The 21,499-nt window shown below is 38.3% G+C and overlaps 2 protein-coding genes across 2 annotated transcripts; both read right to left on the reverse strand.

Annotated features, from left to right (window-relative positions):
* Positions 1–2,756: 2,756 nt before the first annotated feature.
* On the reverse strand, positions 2,757–7,034 carry LOC100651360. Its single transcript, XM_003393909.4, has 6 exons — positions 6,839–7,034; positions 6,599–6,746; positions 5,388–5,644; positions 5,039–5,280; positions 4,662–4,951; positions 2,757–4,590 (listed from the first exon to the last, which is right to left on the reverse strand). The coding sequence occupies exons 1-6, from the start codon at positions 7,003–7,005 to the stop codon at positions 4,525–4,527; spliced, it is 1,170 nt and encodes a 389-aa protein (XP_003393957.3). The 5' UTR covers positions 7,006–7,034; the 3' UTR covers positions 2,757–4,524.
* Positions 7,035–8,371: 1,337 nt separating this feature from the next.
* LOC100651478 lies at positions 8,372–19,511 on the reverse strand. Its single transcript, XM_012320285.3, has 4 exons — positions 18,246–19,511; positions 17,117–17,316; positions 13,936–14,137; positions 8,372–8,533 (listed from the first exon to the last, which is right to left on the reverse strand). The coding sequence occupies exons 2-4, from the start codon at positions 17,301–17,303 to the stop codon at positions 8,392–8,394; spliced, it is 531 nt and encodes a 176-aa protein (XP_012175675.1). The 5' UTR covers positions 17,304–17,316; positions 18,246–19,511; the 3' UTR covers positions 8,372–8,391.
* Between the last annotated feature and the right edge of the window lie 1,988 nt (positions 19,512–21,499).

The raw sequence follows: 21,499 nt of genomic DNA on the forward strand, positions 1-21,499 counted from the left end.
AAAATTCACAAGAAGGAGCCAGTCATAATTCTTTTGTAAAGAAAAAACATTCTTTCAACTTCGAATAAACAATTTGAATGTTTCGCAATAAATACGAAACTAATCTCAAGCTATACTTTCCAAGAAATTATTAATTCTTTCAAACATCAAACAAGACATATTTTATATCACTCCTTGTTTCTTATCGTCTTTCACAATAAATAGAAAATCAATCCCAAATCATGTTCCCTCTCTAAAGAAAAATCATATCTCGTTGCAAACATCAAATCCCCACGAACAGCCTACGATCATTTTCACGCCAATTTTTCCAAGCCACCGACCCAAAACTCTTCATCCATCAGGAACGAAAATGCTCTTCACAGCCCGAACACCGAATTACCGCCAGATCCCCACATGTATCCACCCTTAAACGTATCTAATTATTTCTATCCGATCAGGAACACTTGATCGGATCCGCTCGCTGAAAATTCGATTTTCCCTCTCTCGCTAGCTTCTCACCTGGTTCACCTGAGTCGCATTTTTCACGGGGATTAGTCGCGACGATCCGCGTCCCCCTTTTGTCATCGCCGGGTGGCGTCTTTGCTCCTTTGCATCGGCTCCAATTTGGCGAGGATTTGTTTCGGCACTTGGGGTGTGGTAAGCCGACATGAGACCAACGCTGCCGGCGCCGCTCCTAATAACGAGGAATTATCGCTGCGATACAATGAGCCCGCGGGAAATCCTCTTTGATGTCTACCACGGAAAATAATACCGCCCTAATAGAGTGAGATTATGGGCAACGACGTCAACGACGACGACGACGACAACGACGACGACGACGAAGGGAGTCATGCGCGTCGCGACGCTCCTCCGCAACGACCACCGCCACGGAATGGTAACCGTTTACCCCTGATTTGTGTGTTCAATTTCGACCAATAAGAGGGATACGATTAGGTTTTAGGGGTTGCAAGTTTCGCGAAGTGACGAAACTTTTGCCGTGGGGCGGGAGTTTTAAGAGTACGGGACAATCAGAAGATATAAATGTCCATAATGTAGGGAATGGAATAAATATATCAGTGACTTTTTGGAATAATACGAAATAAGATTGAAGGGAAATATTCCCCCTATTTCCCCTTTGAAATCGTTCGAGTCGTGCTTCAAACATTTCAACATTAGTAGAAACAGGATAAATATTTAGTTAGTCTTGCCCTGTATATAGTCTCTGTATACCAGATGCACAAAATGTAGGACTATTTCGATCCATCGAATTTCTTGATTGTTGTTAATAAATCCAAAATCCTCTAGACCTTTCCAAAGTATAACTAAACTACGAATATTTGTATAAATTGATATTATTACGAACAAATTTTACAATAAATGTGTAATAAATGCACAAATATTGTAAATACAACTGTACTGAACTTCCTTTGCTAATTCTGTTACGTGTACTAAGTAAGCCACTACAAGAACTCATTCTTTATTTTCGATCTTCTCTTAAATATTATAACAAATACTTTGGTTCAGATATCGTGTATAATTTTGCATATCATACATATTCTGCATATTCTCATATACGTCTATGTTTCAACCATAATTTCATCAAACATCCTTTAATTCTATAACATCTTAAGCAAACCACCGCGGGAACAACCCATCTCTCATCCCCAATTTCTCAAATTAAATGCCAACGTCGGCCACAAAGCGGGCCGAAAATTACCCCCCATCGAACCGGCGATACAAAAATCACCGTTTCAATTACCAGACGGCTGAGAAACCGTGTCGAAGGACTCGCTCGGTTGCCAGGAACAATCAAGCACACCCTAAAGTGTTGCGTACGCCCGCAACGCGCCTCCGCGTTTCGAACCAGGCGACATCGGATGTATCAGAAGGCTAATTGTTTTTCGCTGTCAGTTGCACCCTATTTGGCCTTGTCCGAAGCACACGGCCCTTCGGGCTACGACGATCATTGGTCGACATTTGGGCGCGAGCACGCCTCGAATTACACGCTGGAAAGGATAAAATAATTACACGTCGTCCCCCTTTTCTTCTACTTTTTTTTTTTCCACCACCGTACCTTTCGTTTCTTTCTTTCCCGAACGAGACAGGCCAAGCTATACGCGTGAATCTGGTGAAAAAAAGTTTGGGGGAACACGTGCCGGGGACGTACCGAATTTCGCGAGAGAAATGGGTGCTATACGGAAAAAGGAATTTCCTTTATACATTCGTTTGTGTGGTCGGTTTTAGGATTGATCGTGGTTTGTACAAGACTCGGGATTTGAAAGTTTCAGATCGGTTCGTAGAATTGTCAGATGCAGCCAGGTTCAGATTAAGTCTAACAGGTCGACGTATAGTTGGTTTCTAGTCGTAAGCTCTCGTGCACAGCAATTCACCAACCAATAATTATCAGCCAATTGATAAATTACAAGGTGTACGTTATAGATCTATTTTTTACGATTTTATAATTTTTCCTCGAGTGAGATAATTAATAATTGCGATGTGCAGAATTACTTGCAAAATGTTATTACTAAACTTGGCAATATTACGCGAAAGTAAGATGTAATTTATGATTTGGAAATTTTTGTTGATAATATTATTAATATTAGTTGAGAAAGTTTCTTGAGCTTGAGAGAAACCTAAAAGAATGACTCTGTTAATATGTATCATTACTCGGATTTATACATATTACCGAAAGTCTTTTTGCGCGTTGAAACGAAAGGAATGTATTGAGATGTAAAAATTCGAAAGTCATAAATTACTAGAATTTATTTGAAGCCATACAGAGAGAGAGAGAGAGAGTGGTTTCGTTGTACAATTTATCAGAACTTCTACATATAATGTACGATAGAAACGATGGTGGACATAAGTAAGGGAACAGAGAGATATAATTACGGTAAACGCGAAAGTGCCATTTAGATGGATGAAGGATAGTTTTTAGCGAGAGATGTGCGATTTTAACGAGCGTACGATAACGCTAGTAACCCCTTATGTTGGTTAGCGAAGCAAAGGGTTGACTATAACGCATTATTACGAGGTTTTGCATAATTTAATTCTTACTCGCGCGTAAGCTACGATAAATACGTACCGTCGTTATTGATTGTTACCTGTCTCCTATCTGCACCGTGAAAATGATCGCTTCTCTCGCGAAATAATCGCAATGAAAGATACGCGTGAAAGTATGACTTCTCGAAAACATGGATTTAACGTGGAAGTAGACTATAGCGGGACCATTCGCGTGTCTGTGAACATATTCGCCATCGTTCGCAGCTCCTCCCTCGAAATATCACGATAATAGGCTCGTTCGTGTTTATTATTACTTAGAAAGTTGACATTATAAGTTGATATTATTTGAAAGTTTTATTTATTAAGTTTTATTATTAAGATTTATTTGAAAGTTGATATTATAAGTTGACATTCATATAAAACGAAAATAGCAAAAACGAATCCACTTAAAAATATTTCAGATGAAATATACTTAACTCGAAGTGAATATTTAATTTTTCTTTTTATTTTAGGTAAGAGTAATAATTAATTACTTTAAAGGCATGTTTTTAGAAACAGCAATGCCTGTAACAGTTATCGATGATATAATATCATTTGCCACCATTACCAATTAATGGTAATTCATTTATTACTCGATATTCTGATTCCATAGCCGCGTCAAATTATTCTAACTCAATTTGCTACAATTAATTACTATTGTCAATATTACTATGGTCAAATTCTCATGCATTCGCTTTTCTTCAAATTCCATTCATTCGTAATTAACTTCTTCGTAATACTATCTTAAACAGACGAGTTTAATAAATTCCAACGTCACGTCCAATTAATAATTTACCCCAAAAGTAATTAAATATTACTATAGCATCTTCCTTCTACCTATATATATATATATAATTCTATTAACTCATCTTCCGTTTATATTACTTATATGTTACTCTAGATTCAGCGTGATTTCTTTCATCGTCCTTCGTTGCCCCTGAAAAAGTCTCACACCTGCGAGCACGCATACAAATGCACCGGTAGCAAGCAGGAAATCGAATCGAGATAAAATAGAATTTATCGTGCCGCGTAACTGAGACATAAAGCGGCTCATACTCGGGCGCAGATTCATTGGACAAGTTGTCGGTACTCTAACGGCGCCCCATGCTGTTTCCACAAATGGCGTCCGCGCCAGTAACATCGCGTTCACCGGCGACTCGGGACTTCCTGTTATGAGCGCATCGCGTACAGGTGGATAGAAAATTGCCGATGGGAGCAACGCTGACGAAATAAACGACGTTGCCTCGCGGAAACCTGTATCGCGTCTTTGCAGCGGTTCTCTCGCCGCTGATAATCCGCAAATTCGCAACGCACGACGGAAGGCGCCTGGTTTATGCGATGCAAAATTGAATTTCGATATTTTATCGCGGTCGTAATCCCCCGAAGATGAGTTAAGGAGTTTAGAATATTCTATGGTTTTATGCGTTTTATGGAAACCTTTATTTAATTATATGCATTGGATTCACCGAGGTATTTAGTTACGTATTTCGATGTTACGATTTGGGATTACGACGTTGCGATTGTAAAACTCGAGGGGAATCGAAATTGAGAGATTCTTCTGTCTTCGTTTCCCTGAAATAATGTACATGTAATGAATACAGAGGCAATTTCAATTTGTATTTGGTGTACTTTATGCAATTTACTTTGGGAAAAAATGCAACGTTGTCTCTTTGCCAAACGTACGGTTCCGATTTTGGAACATCATCCTGTAAACTATTCGTTTGTTCGATGCTTAATTCCCTTTGATCAGGAAAAGTAATCGCATTGTAATTTCTTATCGTATCAAATCTTGGATACTCTCTGTTTGCGTAATATTCTTGGTATTTTATAGATGGGAATTGAACCGTATTTCGCACTGGTTCGTTCCGAATCTGTTTCGTCGAGCTTCCAGCGACTATTCTTTCCCTCACTTCAATCTTCGAATAATCATTAACTAAACGAAACAAGAAATTAGACAATTTATCCGATCATCCAATTATCGACAAAAGATTCCCTACCTTCGAATCTATAATTTTCTTACCTGGCTGACCAGGACCTCCGTTAGACGTCCTATATTTTCCACCCCGAATCCTGTTGAAAAGATTGAAAAACCCTCCATTATAGTTATTCAGATAGTAAATCAATCCATTCGCGTCTCTTGGACATTTTGGGAACGCTTCGTAGCAGGCCACGGAATTTCCTCGATTGCTATACCCAAGAATCATCGCTCTGCCAAAGTTCAGCAATGGAGACATTCCAGCGACATCGATTTTCGTTAGCCAGCTGAAAACACAAAAAGAAATCGATCGAGAGGCTCTCGATGTTCGTCGAAGAAGAAACATCTACTTCGGCAACTATCGCTGTATTGATTTTCGTGGCACGAAACCTACTCCGTGAAAACATTTCGACCGATCAACTCGAGGAAGCTGGAGCCCTGTTTGCCTAACGATCTTCCAGGAAGTTTTCCGCTGGCCATCTCGCAGAGTATCCTGGGCACACACTTGTAGTCATCGTGGCTGGATATCGTGGACAGCGTATCTAGCAGATTCAGTTGAAATCCAGGAGAAAGACCGACCGTTTCACTCGGATAATTCGATTGCTGATAGTCGGAAATCGGGTACACCGGAAGGGAGCTGCTCTGATGCGACTGTAAGTAGAAAAGCTGTGGAATTTTCTGCGTAGATGCAGGAACATGGAGACCATTGGTTACTTACTTCTTTTGCGTGTCAAGTATGTCGAAAAGAATGGAACTTTATGCAGACATTTATATAAAAATACCTAAATATTTCTGTTATTTTTGTTCTTATAAAAATATTATTCAGAACAAGCTTACACTATTTGAAATAGCACAAACAACACTAGCATAATTTCCATTTCCATGATTATGATTTTATGAGACTTTTTAATGAAACCATACATTTGTTTTTCAGTTTTTATTCCCACCACTCGCGATAAAAAAATCTTGCGTCATTTACTTTTCAAGGAATTTAATGCTAATTATATATCCAGAACAGTTCACCTACCGTGAGAAGTACTTATAATGAAAGGCTGTTACTTTCACGAGTGAACATTGTTTTTTTAGGGGTAGTAAAACTTAACTAGAAATTACAGTTAGAAAGTCGAACTTCATTTGTTTCGTCTGGTCTCTTTTGTCTTCTTTCGATGTTGTACACAAGGGAATGTTTATTAGCGACTTTAAAGAAAATTAACCTACGGTATTTAATAGTATTTCATGTGCTTTCGTAATAACCGATAATCGGCAATACATTAAATTCTTTACGACGAGCGATTGCTGGAGTTTTTAATGCGGCAACATACGCTTGGTATTAAATTTCACGATGTAATTTATTATTAACTTAAGGACGTTCCAACTAATAAACTCGTATAATGCTATTTACGATGTTCTCGCTCGATAGTTCATTACGTATCTTCCAACCTCGTAATGAAATAATTCGTGGATAATAAAGAACTCGATAATGACAATCTTATTATTCCTATAATTTTAACTCTTTTCTTTTCAATGTTTCAAAAACTACAAAAATACCAGTCGAATCTGAATAAAATTCGCATAATGAATGGACAAATTCAATTTCCAACGTACCGTCGCAGCGTTATTGAAAACACTCGAGAAAACATCCATAAAGGAGATCTGCCTGCCAGTGAATCCATTCAATTGACCTTTTCCATTGGATACTTTTAGCACGCCACTTTCTCGATCGACGAGATCGACAGCCAATTCATCGAAACACCTACGCGACGAACCATGTTTCCCACTTGAATATCTCAAACTTTTATTGAAAAATAACGTCAGCGATAAATTTGCAATGTAATAGCTGCTTACCTTAATAAATCCGTGGCATTATAATTGCGTCGAGCTTCGTCGAAATTACAATAACGATCCTCGTCGATTTTACGACGAATCCTTCGAAATCGATCCTCTGCGTGAATTTCAGAGCAAAGAAAAAGGCAAACGAGCATCAACCTAAACGTCGTACTATGATTCTTCATTTTTTCTTTACTTCCTCGTTGAACATCCAGCGTTTATCAAATTTTTGAAAAATATCTCTCTGTCAACTCTTTTTGGAATTTCCCATCACGGGAAACATTTGTCGAAAGATATTTCGTTTATATTTTAAAGTTTCACGTCGACCGGGTTATGAATTTTACTGACGAAAGAATAAAACGGTCGATGACAGTAATTCCTTTCGTAGTAGCAGTTTGTTGCGATCGCTGCTGGAATACGGCGAGTGTTTCGCTTCGCGGATGATCGTGTCACAGTTCCACGGCAACTGGAACTTTCTTCGAAAGCGTTCTTCGTACACAAGCTCGGCCGAAGAAGCGTAGGTAGGAAGAAACGTCATCGTGGTCTACTCTCACTTCGTGTGACCGTTTTTCGCGCGTGTGCCGCGTACACGTTCGAACATACTCGTATTCTATGCGTCACCGGAATTAAAGAGGACAAAGTACGCTTGTTTTTGTTTTTCTTTTAATGATTTTATTTATTAATCAACAGAAAATTAATCAATGATACTTTGTTGTTCTGGCAAGAATTCGAAGGACATTTCCGATCTTTTTGGCGCTCTTGAAATTGAAACGTTCGAAATTCTCTTCCTATGTAATTCAGTTATGCGTACGAATATTTAACACTACAGTTATCGATTACCAAAAACTGTCAAACACTTGTACCAGTTTTATACCGTAAAAAAATCACGAATTAAAGTAGAGCCAGCGTTAAACTTGTCGTGCAATTAATTCGTATAACATCGTGTACATTGTTTGCGATATACATATCGATCGAAACTTGAGAGTCGCTATTCGTTTCGCAGAATTCAAGGATTTAAAAAAGTATCAGTTTAACAATTGCGTTACTTCGGACAAATTTTTCATCAAAAATCTATCGAAATAAAGGAAACCACTATCGATGCGTATCTATAGCATAGATTTGAAATTAACAAGAGAGTTAACAAACACTCGATATAGCTATAAATATGAAAATTATCGTACATTTGCAAGCAACGGTATTCGTTTTCCACGATTAGCAACAGATCATTTCTTCGTTAAAAGACTCTCCGAACGAAAACAGCAAGGAACGTTAGTTTTGAGAAGGGAAACTAATACGCCCTCCCTTCGTCGGATCTTTTCATTCTAACCGACGATAAAGTACAATTAATTGGTAAATCCTATAAGCAACGAACTTCAGGTAACAAAGCGATAACAATTAATTACGGGTCCTAAAGTCATTAGTTCCCCTATACAATTTTATCCTCGTCGCGTTTTACGCAACTACGATTATTATGTAGCAAGGATAGACGATCCTTTGCACGATGCAAACCGGGAACACTCTTCGCGATATTTACAATCTGTACGCGGCTCCGTAAATGGTACGGTTTACAGTTAATCCGAGAGCGTGGCCTCGTCGCAGCCTCTCCCTCGTTTCGCCAGCTGATGACAGAGTCGCGGGCTTCCTATGATGTCGCCCAGGAACACGCTCAATAAATAATTCTCCTTCATCGGGTTCGGCGATGATTTGTACTCGCTGTAAAACCATCATTCCCATACGTTACCATCTAATGAACTTGATCGTGAAAGCGTTACGAGCGTTCGTGCGATAGTCGAGAAACATAAATCGCTATGCGTGGTGCGTGTACGTTGTAAAGTAACTGGATCGTGTCTTTTTTTCTGGTATGGTAAGAAGAATAACGTGGATCATTGCACGGTGCTTATGGAGAGATTAGAGAGGAAGTTATAGGCGGTACGAGAACGTTTAAATCTGATTTTTCTTAACTACGTCGAGTATCTTTTCTTTATTTCGTGTTAAGTGTTCGTGATTTACGTGGAATTGTTTCATGAGAATTTTCTACGCGTTTAACATTGCAATCTTTTGAAAGTATCTTTGTTTATACCATTCAAATTCGCGAGCTTTTTGTTCGTAAATCGATGATGGTTCCATGGCGGTGGAAGATATGAAATAAACCAATTTAGAATTCTTTCCACGCTTAAATTCTATGTTCGTTCTTTCATAGATTGGTAAATAAATTTATCATAGTACTGGAAGATTTAAAATGAGTAATACTCGAACTTTAACGATAACTTTTCAGTTAAAAAATCCCTAACCTAATAATTTGATCTTCCACCCTTGCAAATAACCCCTTCTACGCGAACTAGTCTCATACGTGCTCGAAACAAAATGAAAAGATTTTTACGTAATTTTAATTTTAATTTTCATTTATTAAACGAAGAAAGATTCATTTTGCAAATAGATATCACACAGTAAGAGGAAGATAAATGTCAGCGCGATACAGTCGCTGTGAGATAATCAGATCGCACGGGTTAGCTAAGTCTTCGTGGACCTTTTTCACGAGATTGCCGGTTCAGATAAAAAACAAGTTGATCTTATTGCATAAAAGTATTGAATTTCCTAACTCGCATACACGGACAATAGTGTTTGTGTGAGTAAATCTGGAGGAAAAGGATAGTCGATAGAATAAGCAGGGAGACCCGGAGAAGTAGGAAGATATGTGGAAGCTGATAAGGCTAAGAGCTGTGAACAGTTCGATAAATCCATTTAAGATTTTAAATAGGAAAATAGCCTCGGCAGACGATCGCCTAGTTGCAAGTGGAAAGAATTTCTATTTCTCCGTGGTAGGAGTCACGATCACGAACGTTCAATGGACAGGCGGATTTACAAGCAAGGAACCCGAGAAAGAAGTTCCGGATCCTCTCAAGCTGGTCACTTTGTCTGGCTATACGGAATTGCCAGATGACTGAGGTATAGTCAAGGTGAGGGAGTACAAGGGAAGAGTAAAGTCTAATTAAGGTACAAGGGCTGCTGAAATGACCACGGCTACGCTTAATGAAACCCAGCATTCTAGAAGAAGTAGCGGTGACGTGTGCTGAGTGGCCTATAAATGTGAGGTTGGAGTCGATAATTGTACGAAGGTCTTTCACTCTAGTAACCACGGAAATATTAAAATCGAAGTGTTTGTGTTGGAAGTACATAGAGTTCCTACTACGAGCGAATTTTATCGAGTACTTTGCTGAGTTGAGATCCATCAGATTTTCACCGGATCGAGTCTGATGATGTTTCCTCGAAGATCAAAGGCTACGAAAATCGTATTTATTGCTTCAAAGATTTTTCAATCATCCGCGAAAGCTAGAAACTTGCTGCTCCTAAGTATTACACGTACATCATCAACAGATATGACTTAAAAATGTACATAAATACGACCAACAAACCTAATTCGCCTCTTTGTAACTAAGATCCAACTACCTCTAAAATAAAAGGAATTTGAAAAGACCTCGGCTCACGCTGACCATCCTAAAACCTCCTAACCTTCCATCCTTCGACTTGAATAGCTTCTGCGAGGGACTCGAGTATGCCAGTCTCTCATGCATGCTCCGTTAAACCTCTCCAAAAGTGTCTCTGCCAGCTCCAACCTTCGATACATCCTCTCATTTCCCTTGAATCTTCTCTGCTTTACCTCCATCTTGCCCCTACAGGTGACAGAAGCGATTAACCGACGCGTTTCGTCTTCGAGGACACGCGCTGGCCATCTCGGCACCGTGAAATCGCAGATAAGCCGTTCGAATTCGAAGGCTGGTAGCTCGAGACGCTCGTAAAACGGCGGAGAACGAAGGAACGGGTGGAGGGTGGAACGAAGAGAGTTATCAGGATGCATTAGGTCGCTCGTGGAGACCGCCATTAAGGGCTATCTGCCGCTGGCGTTACTTACAACTGAATTTAGTGCGAGCTCGTGGCCGGCTAGCTACGAACAACCGGTAGCACGGATTTCTATTAGCTTCCACTTCTACTAGTTGGATAGAAGCGTCGGGTCATTTAGAAGCCAGGCCACCTTCGTTGCATCTTCAGGGGACTTATCTGACCAATCGTTCTCCACGAATTACCTGAAAATCCCTGGAATTTATGCAGCAAGAGGAGAGAAGTGGAAAGGGAAGCGACCTTTAATGTTTGATAAATCGACGAAGGTTCTATGGCGATAGAAGACATAACATAAATGACACTGAAGCTTCATTTACAAGCTTTTTCAATTTATAATTCATTCACGAGTGTTGTATTTATTGTATGGTGCAGATCTTCTTAAGTGCCTCTGGTCGATCTCTGGAATTTTTTCTTTGCATCTTTATAAATTGATAAAAAGTCCATCGTGGTAGAAAGTTTGAATAATGATAAAATATGAACATTAACAATCAAGTTACGATAGAACTCCATCGTAAAAAATTCCTAAAACCCCTAAATCCATCTAAACTGTTCGACTGTCTTCACTTCTGACCAGATCACATTCGCTGCATCTCCGCATGATCTATTTGACCGATCATTCTCGACGAATTATCGAAGAATGCCTGGAATTTATGCAGAAAAGGCCGTTGAAGAGAGAAGCAATCTCTTCGGTTGCATCTCCTTCGTTTCACATTTCGACTTTTACGAGCAGGTGGAGGTTTCTCTACGCGGAAGTTATGACTCGAGGAATCAATGCATCGGAGATCGCGAAGGATCGTTACGCATGAATTTTGAACGAGCATGTGACGAGATGCTGAATTGGAATTGCTGTTTTAGACATTGTTCGCATTCTGATATTTTGATAGGTAGGATAAGTTCGACGGTTTAAGAGCCCAAGGATTCATACAGTTTCGTTAATATTTCACGGAATTATCGAAACTTCTTGTAGACTTCGTGGAAATCGACATCAGAATTTAAGTATTTCTATAAGTGGCGAGAGGAGTTCAGTGAAGAATAATTGAAACCTAGAAACAGACATATCTATCAAATATTCTACTAAACTTCCGCGAAATCTTTGGAAAATGTCACAAACATCGTAACTCACTTTCACTTGAATTTCTACAAACGACAAACCTTCCTAACATACGATAGACGCGAAGAACGCGTAAAAGAGCAACAGTAAAATTCGTGATTCAATTTTCAATCGAACTTAACTACGTGACCAGCACTAAAACACCCAAATACCTTTCGTCGTCTCGTTCTTTCTCGGAATATCAACAAATTCTCATAATTTCACGCGATTCTAGGAATTTCTGTGTCAAGAACCGTCCGAGTTGTATCTCTGATTCAGAGAAATCGTTCCCTCGGTGTCAGAGGAAAAAGTCGTACGCCGTGTCGGGATTGACATCATCGGCACGGCGCAAGGTAGAAAAAAGAAAACAAGAAGAAGACGATCGGGCGACAGAAGAACCGTTTCACGGCTGGCCGGCCAAATGGATCGGTAATTTTCCTACGATGCACTAACGAGCTCGTTATTAAACTTCGTATTCACCAAGTTTCGCAAGGCCATCGAGCGCAACGAACGTTCAAAACTAATCTTTGCCAGTCGTCAATACCCTGAGTCGTGAACTTCAGGGACGTGGTTACTTAAGTGACTACGTGGAATCGAGATGCACTTGCAAAACCGCGTTATCGATCGCGACCGCTTTTGTTTTACTGATGCTGCCTCGCAATCGATCCACCAAGACTAATTATACAACAGTCGCAACAGTCGATCGCTCTCGAGGACCTCCGTGAGGAGAAGAGAGAAACTCGAACTTCGTCGCATCAGACGATGAAAGGTGAAAATGTGACGATTAAGGTAAACGTATACAAATAACGCTTTGAGTAACAAATATGATGTAAATGAACGAGATTAGGATTGGTAATAGAGGGTGATGACGCATTAATGCAAAGTGTATGAGCTCGTCCAGGAACATGACAAGTTTATGTAAATATAATACGGTGTTATTGGGAAGTTGAACATGGCAACGTGTTAACGTTGAAGTATTTTTATCTTTCTTTTAGATTGTAGAACGAATGCGCAAGTTAAATTTGCATAGGTTAAGGTATAAGTTGAAGCGAAGACGAGTGGAAATTGAAATAAATGAGGAAAAAATGGGGGAAGGCTAGTGTGCTATTAAATTTGCATAAGTTAAGATAGCAATTGAGATGAGGATGAGTGGAAATTAAAGTAAATGAGAAGAAAAAATAGGATTGCGAGAAAAACAAACGTACGTAATGTTGCTATAATGAAACAGTAAATTAGCGAATTGTATTTATCTCTGAAATTGTATAACGAAGGTGAGAGATGAATTACAAGCGAGTAATTAAAATAGGCAAGAAAAAAAAAAGAAAAAGAAAAAAAAGAAACCAGTTGTTTAGCAGAATGGCAACGTATTCAGATTAAATTATTTTCTTTCCTTGGATATTTTATGGAGAAGCAGGTTAATTATAATAGAAGTTGAAGTGAACGAAAAAACCGTACAGTATCAAGTTGTATGGTTTCTTCTAGGAAAGTAGGTCAAATTGTATCGTGAGTTCTTGAAGAGTAAGAAGGAAAATTGAAGTAAGACGAGAATTAATAAGAAGGAAAAAATACTCGTACGACAAGATATGAGAAATAGTTGCATATCTCGAAGACAGGTTTGAGAAATAGAGTGTTAGGAAATGTGCTATGTGCTAGGAAAATTATATAGCGTGATAATAATAGTAATAGTGTTTTGTAATGCCTATCGATAGATCTGTTGATAATCAACATTTAATGACTATCCTAATGTACACGTATTCGGCTTATCTATATTATTGCATAGAACACGAAATGTTGCTTTTTACTATCTTTGAATATTATTCGATAGATCTAAATTCTTGAATGTGATTTCTTTCGAAAAGAACATTATCCAAAATAAGAAATTACAGTGAAACGAGTTGTGAAAATAAGTTGTAACGAGAAGATTGAATCAAGAAATTAAGATAACAGAATTAAAGTGGAAGTTTGAAATAAAAATGAAATTAAATCTGATATTTAGAGCTGTACATATTTTCAAGTTAATAATTTATTAAAAATCTGTTACTTAATTTTCGTATAACGATTAGATGGAATTCAGTACTACGTAGTTCTTGAAACTTCAAGTGAATATCGAAACATCAATAAAACGTACCTGAAAACGACATCCCAGTCCAAAGCTCGTTGCCGACTTCGTTTCTGCAGAGTTTCGGCCGCGTACTTGGCGCAGATTCTCTCGTAAACGCAAACGTTACTGCCCAACTCCGATATCAACTTCTTCTCCACTTGGCTAACATCTAGAATTTCTTCGTCGTGTACCAGAGGCAGATCTCGTCTTACTCGGTTGACGTAAGTCTCTAAAAACGAGAGGTAAAACTGTGCTAAATGTCAAAATTGTTTCGCAATTAGTGAAACGACTGCATGCTGTCGAAAATTCTCGCACTGTTCTCGAACGATATCTTTAACATTCCCGGTAGCTTCGTCGAGATCTCCAATTCAATTGAACAATTTCCAAATCGATAAATTTAATTCTTAACATTCAATGAACCATCGTTGTCAGACGAGTTAATGCACTATACGAATACCAATACAGGCTGTTATATACCTAGACAGGTTACTGTCATCAATCCAAGTGACAATCCACGTTTCCATCATTCAGAACCGTCAAATAACTATCCCTAGCTAATGACCAATTAACGACGTGCCTCCTTCAACGTTCACTTTAACGAAAATTGACATATCTCGATAGCATTCCATCCGCGGTCGCGTGTTCGCCTGTCATTGCTGATTGCTCGTCAAATTTCACGCATCTAAATTTCACACTCTATCGAATTATCGATATTGAGACCGATTTATTAATCAATCCTTGGTTCTAAAAATTCCTCTCTCAGACATTTCATAATACGTATGAAACGCGCAGTGGTATATAAGAGAAGCGTAAATTGGATTATTTTTTAGATTTATTAATATCTATAACAAATAAATCGGAACATGAAAGAGAAAGTTTTGACAAATATTGGAATTGGTGGCTATTGATTATAATTTATGGAACTTTTTATTATTATGGACAATTACCAAACTTGTGAAAATAAATTGGTATATTACTAAACTCAGAAATCAATGGATTCTCAATTCATTACGCGTATAGAATTAGAAATTACTATTATCAAATCCTCTTTAAGTAGAAATTACTAGTACTAGATATATTATATTGGATGTCAATAATACTAAAATTACTTAATTACAGTCTACTAAATTAAAAATTTTGTAACATTGACCCAGTATTGTGCGTATTAATTTATAATATTTGTGTTAAATGTATAAAATTTCCCGGTAAGATCCACGAAATTCAGAAGTTTTATCAATAAAATTTCATCGTTTTTGGTGTCTATAAAATATAAAATGTAAAAATATATAAAAACAGATATTAAACGCAAACTAAAATCAATCACACAGTAATAGCAAGAAAAATTGTTAATTACCATAGAAATAAAAATATTAAGAAAAAGCATTACATAAATTATCGTTGCAAGCATTGACAATCGAATGCTTAGGTGTCGATTTCATTTAATTTCGTGGAAAGGCATCACAGGTGTGTTAAACGCGAGACGATAACGAGCAACGGGAAAGATAAATTGCTATACCACAAATTAGAGCCAGCTTTTCTGTCATAGCGGTGCGCGCGACAAATAATTAGCAAGAGCGGGTTCCGGCGAAAGAACCTGGCCTGACCGTCTTTGTGAACGTTTTATACGCTCACTGAATATTATACGTACACCGATGGTAAATAAGGACCAGGCGCTCGTTCAAATCAGTTCGAGCGACGATGATTCGCCGTGGAAACTGCTATTCCGGTCGAAAACGCCGAAAATGTCCCGTAATTGCCGGCAACTTGACAAAGGCGCGCTTGAAATACTATGTAACGTGACTGGGAAGAAATCTCATGCTAAAGAATGAAACGTTTAAGTCGAAGGATAGGAAAATAAAGCGGGTTTTGGATAATTTATAAGACGTTCGTGGAAAATATCTTTACGAAGAGAATGAAGAAATAAAATCTAAATCCAGGTTTGCTTCATCTTCCAATACTTCACTCACAAATGCTATAGTGAATGTTTTACTTTTTGATATTTTGTACGTTTTTGCATATGGACATTCTGTAATCTTATGTATCTCGTATTTGGAATTTTTCAATTTCGGAAATTTGGAACTTTGACGAGAATGCAGAAATAGGAAATAAATAGAAAGATAGAAATGTTTGAGACGTAGAGTTTTCAAGAAGCGTAAGCGGTTCGCGAACGATTTTAATACGTTCAGAAGAGTTTTATTTTCCATACTGTAAAACAAAATGATTTACGTTGTAATACAGAATTTGTAAACCTGTATTTCACGTAGAGATGTGCAATTAAATCACTACTCATTTGAGTCGAGTATAATCATAATAGAAATCATCCCTTAAGTACACTTAATCTAGACATGGGTCTCCTAACAATCTTTAAAATGTTACTGTCTAGTTTTAATTTGTATTAAAAAAATACATCAAGAAGCTTCCCCTTCTTTTTCCCCTTTTACGATAATAATATTTTACTCGTAAGAAACATCATTTAGAGTAAACTAGAAATTACCCACAAGTTAGTTGACCTTCCATAATACTATGCGTATACTGAATCGAACATTTGTAATACCGCACCTACGTCTAATATTAACAATACTAATAACGTTAGGTTTATTAAATTAGAAATTTATAATATTGGTCCAATTAAAAATTATTAATATTAAATCTACTAAAAATCTCTCACATTATATTCCACCAAATCTTCCAAAATAAATCCTTCAATTTAATAATAACCATTAATTACCAAGAATCCGTGCTAATTACCAAGAACAAACAGTGATTAACGACAACATGTTTGTCCAGGAAACAACGGAGAGTTACGCGGACGTTACATGGTATTCCGAGAGAGAAGTTGCAACAAGTGGAACACTTTCGCTTTCGCTGCTCGTCCATTCGATTCACGCCCGAAACTACAGGCTAGACGAATCACCTATACACCGAAGTTCAACCTCTTTTGGCGTTGAATGTACTTAACTGACCGGCGATCGAAGTGGAAGAACATTGAACTTGCTCGTGCGACAGATTTCTGTTCGTATGATTCATTTAAAAACGTGATGATATCCCGCCATTCGCTTGAATGAATCTCGGCGCATTTTCTTATCTATTTCGTAGATAAAAAATATCTGCAAAATTCTAAGTCACCGAGTCGAAGTATTTTTTAATTGTTTTTATAATTCTACATAAGTAGTTCCTTCTTATTAAATGAATTTTAAATGAAAATCACCTGGGTTCAACGAGTACGCAAGTTTCTTCACGAAATTAGTGATCCTCACAGCGGCTGTAATCACGGGGAAGCCGATCAACTGCACCGGAAGGTGGAAGGCAGGTTCCTCTGGACCCGGTGCCGCGTTCACCAACGTCACCGCAAGGAAGCAACATCCCAGGATCAAACACGCATTTGTCATTTGCATCTTAGAACGCTATCTAACAAATTAATCGCATTGTTTTCATATGTATTGTTGTTCCATATATCATTTCTGTTATCGTTATTGTTTCCACATGAACGTTTGTACATTGTATTAACTTTAAATTAAATTTAATCTCTCGCGGGAAGCTAATGTATTAATCCCACCACCATACGCAACTTCGACCACGTTCTAATTTCAAATTTCTGAAATTCTCCAAACAATCCTCCATTCAATTGATTTCCAAACGGTTCAGTGGTCTTCATAGATCGCGGAGAACATTAAAAACTTCAAACCTCGATATACTTCATTAATAATTTCCATTCACAACTCCATTCCACCCGAATCTATCACAGTCGTAAGTTTTATAAATGGCCCATTCAAACAAATCCTAAATTATTCAACGTTTTTCAACGACCATAGGGAATTCGATCAAAACTCGGTCAAGCCCAACTCTACTTATAATTATATATAATTATCAGTTACAAGTCCATTTCATTCAAACAGTTTCATGCAGCTCAACTGCAAAGTTCACAAATTCTTCAACCAATTCCCCGTTCGAGCAACTTTCACGCAAGTCAACGCTTTTTAACAATTACATAAAACATGCGAAACCATTCAAAACCACGATCAACTGCAGCTTTGCCAATACTCTCTATTTACAAATCCATTCTAGTCGAACTTATTCTTCCTACGATTATTCACTCTCCAACCACCGGAGAAAACGTTCGAAATCTCAATCAATCTGAATACATTCCACTTGGCAAGCCGAAACTTCAGAAACACCCAAAACCTCTATCAATCGCAACACATTCCACCAACAGTCTCAAACTTCATTCACAAATCCATTGCATTCCATCGCATCCACTTAGTCCTTATTCCTTGTACGATTATTCACGTGTTTCGTTGGAAGATAACACCGAACCGATATCGATTGATTCCGCCGACCTGTTCTACGTGACAGTTGTGATGTAGAGGATCGCCGGTAGAAAACGTGACGTTAGTCTAGCTGTTCCTTTGGTAAAAACTCGTGGTCGAGTGTTCCTCCGGGCGACCGTAGGCCTGCTGCCGCTGGTTCGAGTCGATCGTCGAGAGAAAGTGTTCGGCCCCTTCCTCGTCGTCGCGTTCAAACGAACGGCGTCCGACCGATTGCGACATTTAGTACGCCACCAAGACCGGTGCGTGGCGTCGTCCTATTTTTCTTCCGTGTCGAGTCGCGTCCTCCGCAAGGTCATCGTCACGGTTTCGTAGCCCTGTATGCTTCAGCACCAACGATTGGTAGTGCTTTCCGCGTAGAAAGTTCCTTTCGAATGTCGAACGTCCAAGTAAATCGAAAGTTCGGTCGCGATGGGGTTAACGCTTGCGGCGGACATCCAGTTCCGGGGGTGGTCAATGGACCGAGCAGAAAACGTACAACTCGAGCACTGACTTTTGAACGAACCAACAGTTTGTGAAATGTCTTCGCGGAGTTTAGTCGGATTTGTAAAACGCGGAAGGATTTTTTGAAGTGTAAACGTCGAAGTTTTATTAATTGTGCAACTTACGTAAGATGTGACACGTGGGTGAAGGCCGGTCTTTAAATTTTGAGGCAGACTTCCCCAAGATCTGTAGAGTTTCTTCGAATTGAAAAAGGATGGAAACGTGAAAATTGAAGTTGCTCGTGGAAATTGCATGACATGTGAAATGTAGATAGAAAATGTTCTCCGGATTCGAGGGAGGTTCTGTGAGTAAAGTTTCTTTATATTCGAGGCATTTGAAGTTTTATCGAATGATATAAAATAGTTGGAAGTTACATGACATGAACAATGTTTTCTGGATATGGAAAAAAAGAGAAGTTTCCTGTAAAGTGTTAATGTGGAACTTCTATTGGACATTTTCGAGAGGTTGAACGTTCTAGATAGAATAAATTTAGCGATTGAGAAAGTGTTTACTAGATGGTGGTGTTTTTTAGTGATATCTCGTAATAGTACATAGAAATGGTGTCAGCAACTACTTAAGTGCGATCACGCGGCAACTACTCCGTAAGAATATAATCGATTTCTTGCGTAGCACGGAGAACGATTACGCGCGAATCTACTCGAATCGTTGCTCAATGAACGAGGTTTTCTTACGTATTCCCGTTCACGTCGATCCGAATGTGTGTGATGCGCTTTTACCTTGCTACATAGAAACCAGCGATCTCTTACGGTCGATTTCCTACCTGCAAATTAATTTTCTTCTTTGTAATATCTGTGGTATCTGCATTTTCAAACGAACGATAGAAGATGACAATTAAGGTTATTCATTTTTAAATATGAATTTTAGTTCTAGCCATTAACTTTATTATTTATTTCATTTTTATTTCAGTTCAGAATAATTCGAAAATTTGCACGTATATATTAATTCGATGCAATGTACGGAGAAAGAAAGATAGTAATTCCATTTATTTAAGAAGCTTCCAAATTTCTTAACGCGAAATGTTGGACATCTACCGATTTTTTCCTACATTTGGCAGCCACGTGTTTTAACAGACCCGAGCTCGCAAGGTCACAAGACCCAGAATCCGAAACTACCTTAAGCTTGCAATTCTACAGACCAGCAGGACTCTCATTGTCCCAGCTTGGAAACATTAGCAAACAGCCGTGTCATAAATGTGCCAGTTCATATTCGCCGTCGTCGAATGCCTTCAAAATCCTAACTCATTGTCGTATACATTTCATTTATTACGAACGTGAAATTTACCTTAAACAGTGACAATTACTAATAACGTCGTTTGTATCGATTTTTCTGTCAAACAAATTTTATTCTACGCTTGAAAATTCTTTCGATTATTCGGCGAAACTTCGTGATATCAACGACGACTTTCAATCTCATTTTTATCCGAACGTGACGAGACGTCTGGTAACGTGGCGACGCTGTTTCGAACGAAACAATGGGGGGTCCTTCTTTTTCGAGATATTCCTCCTGTTTTCTTGCAAGTTGGCGCGATAAACGAAACGCCTGCGATCATTTTTGCGAGAATACCGCGGATCGTAACTGCACGACATCGTTTTTGGCACGATCCTCTTCGCTATCGTTGCGGAGAAAGCACGCTTGGCATAGTGCTTAAGCCGATAAAGGCGCCGGAGATTATTACAATAACTTTTCGCCGCTACAGACGCCGCTGTAAATTGTACGGATTGTTTTCACGCGAGATCACCGCCGTAAGATTTGCTTTCCCTTTTTTAAAGGAAGCGGAAGACGCCCTTAAGGGAATGGTGGCAAGTATAAGAAGAAATAATTTCGCGATGGAAGAATGTTGAGTCTTTTGGGAAAATGTAGCACAGAATATCAAAATAATAGAAAATATAGTATAGAATATTTATAATTAAAAATTCAGATTATTTTTGCATCTTTTAATTGTCGATTTATTAACATATTGTTTGCAAAAGTGAATGCATTTTGCGTTTAAATGACGATTAATAGGGATAAATAATTAAAGACTAATCACGTTCAATTTAAATTGGTCGCGATTAATATAGGCAGTAATTGGATATAAATTTCATTTCGGCGGATTAACGGTGCTGTTGGGAATAGGAACCTCGTCACTGCCGATAATAAAAACGATATCACGTTTAAATCCACTATTGTATGATAAAGCTGGATCACTTTTTCGATAAAAAATTTTTTATTCATCTTGGCAATGAAATTCCCCAAACGGAGACACACCCATCACGCGTCAAATTTATATTTCGTTTATCAAACAGAAAAAAAATCAAACTCTCGGACCACATTTCACCAATTTTAACGAATTTTGCTCAAACGTCGAATTATGTGGTAGACTACAACTCTCGCTCGATGTATTCAACGAGATCAAAGAAGTTTCCGAATTACGTATGTAAATATATAAAATTTTTCGGTAAGATCCGCGAAATTCAAAAGTTTTAATAATAAAATATCGTCTTTGGCGTCTATAAGATACAAAATGTAAAAATATATAAATATATTAAACGCAAACTGAAACCAATCACACGGTAATAAAAAGAACAACTATTAATTACTACAGAAAAAGAAAAAATGTATAAAAGAGCATCACATGCCGTGACAATCGAATGCTTAGGTGTCGTTTTCCTTTAATTTCGTGGGAAAGCATCGCAAGCGGGTTAAACGCGAAACGATAACGAGCAACGGGAAAGATAAATTGCTATACCACAAATTAGAGCCAGCTTTTCTGTCATAGCGGC

The sequence above is a fragment of the Bombus terrestris genome, chromosome 2 (genome assembly GCF_910591885.1).
Source record: "Bombus terrestris chromosome 2, iyBomTerr1.2, whole genome shotgun sequence".
Taxonomy (NCBI): Eukaryota; Metazoa; Arthropoda; class Insecta; order Hymenoptera; family Apidae; genus Bombus; species Bombus terrestris.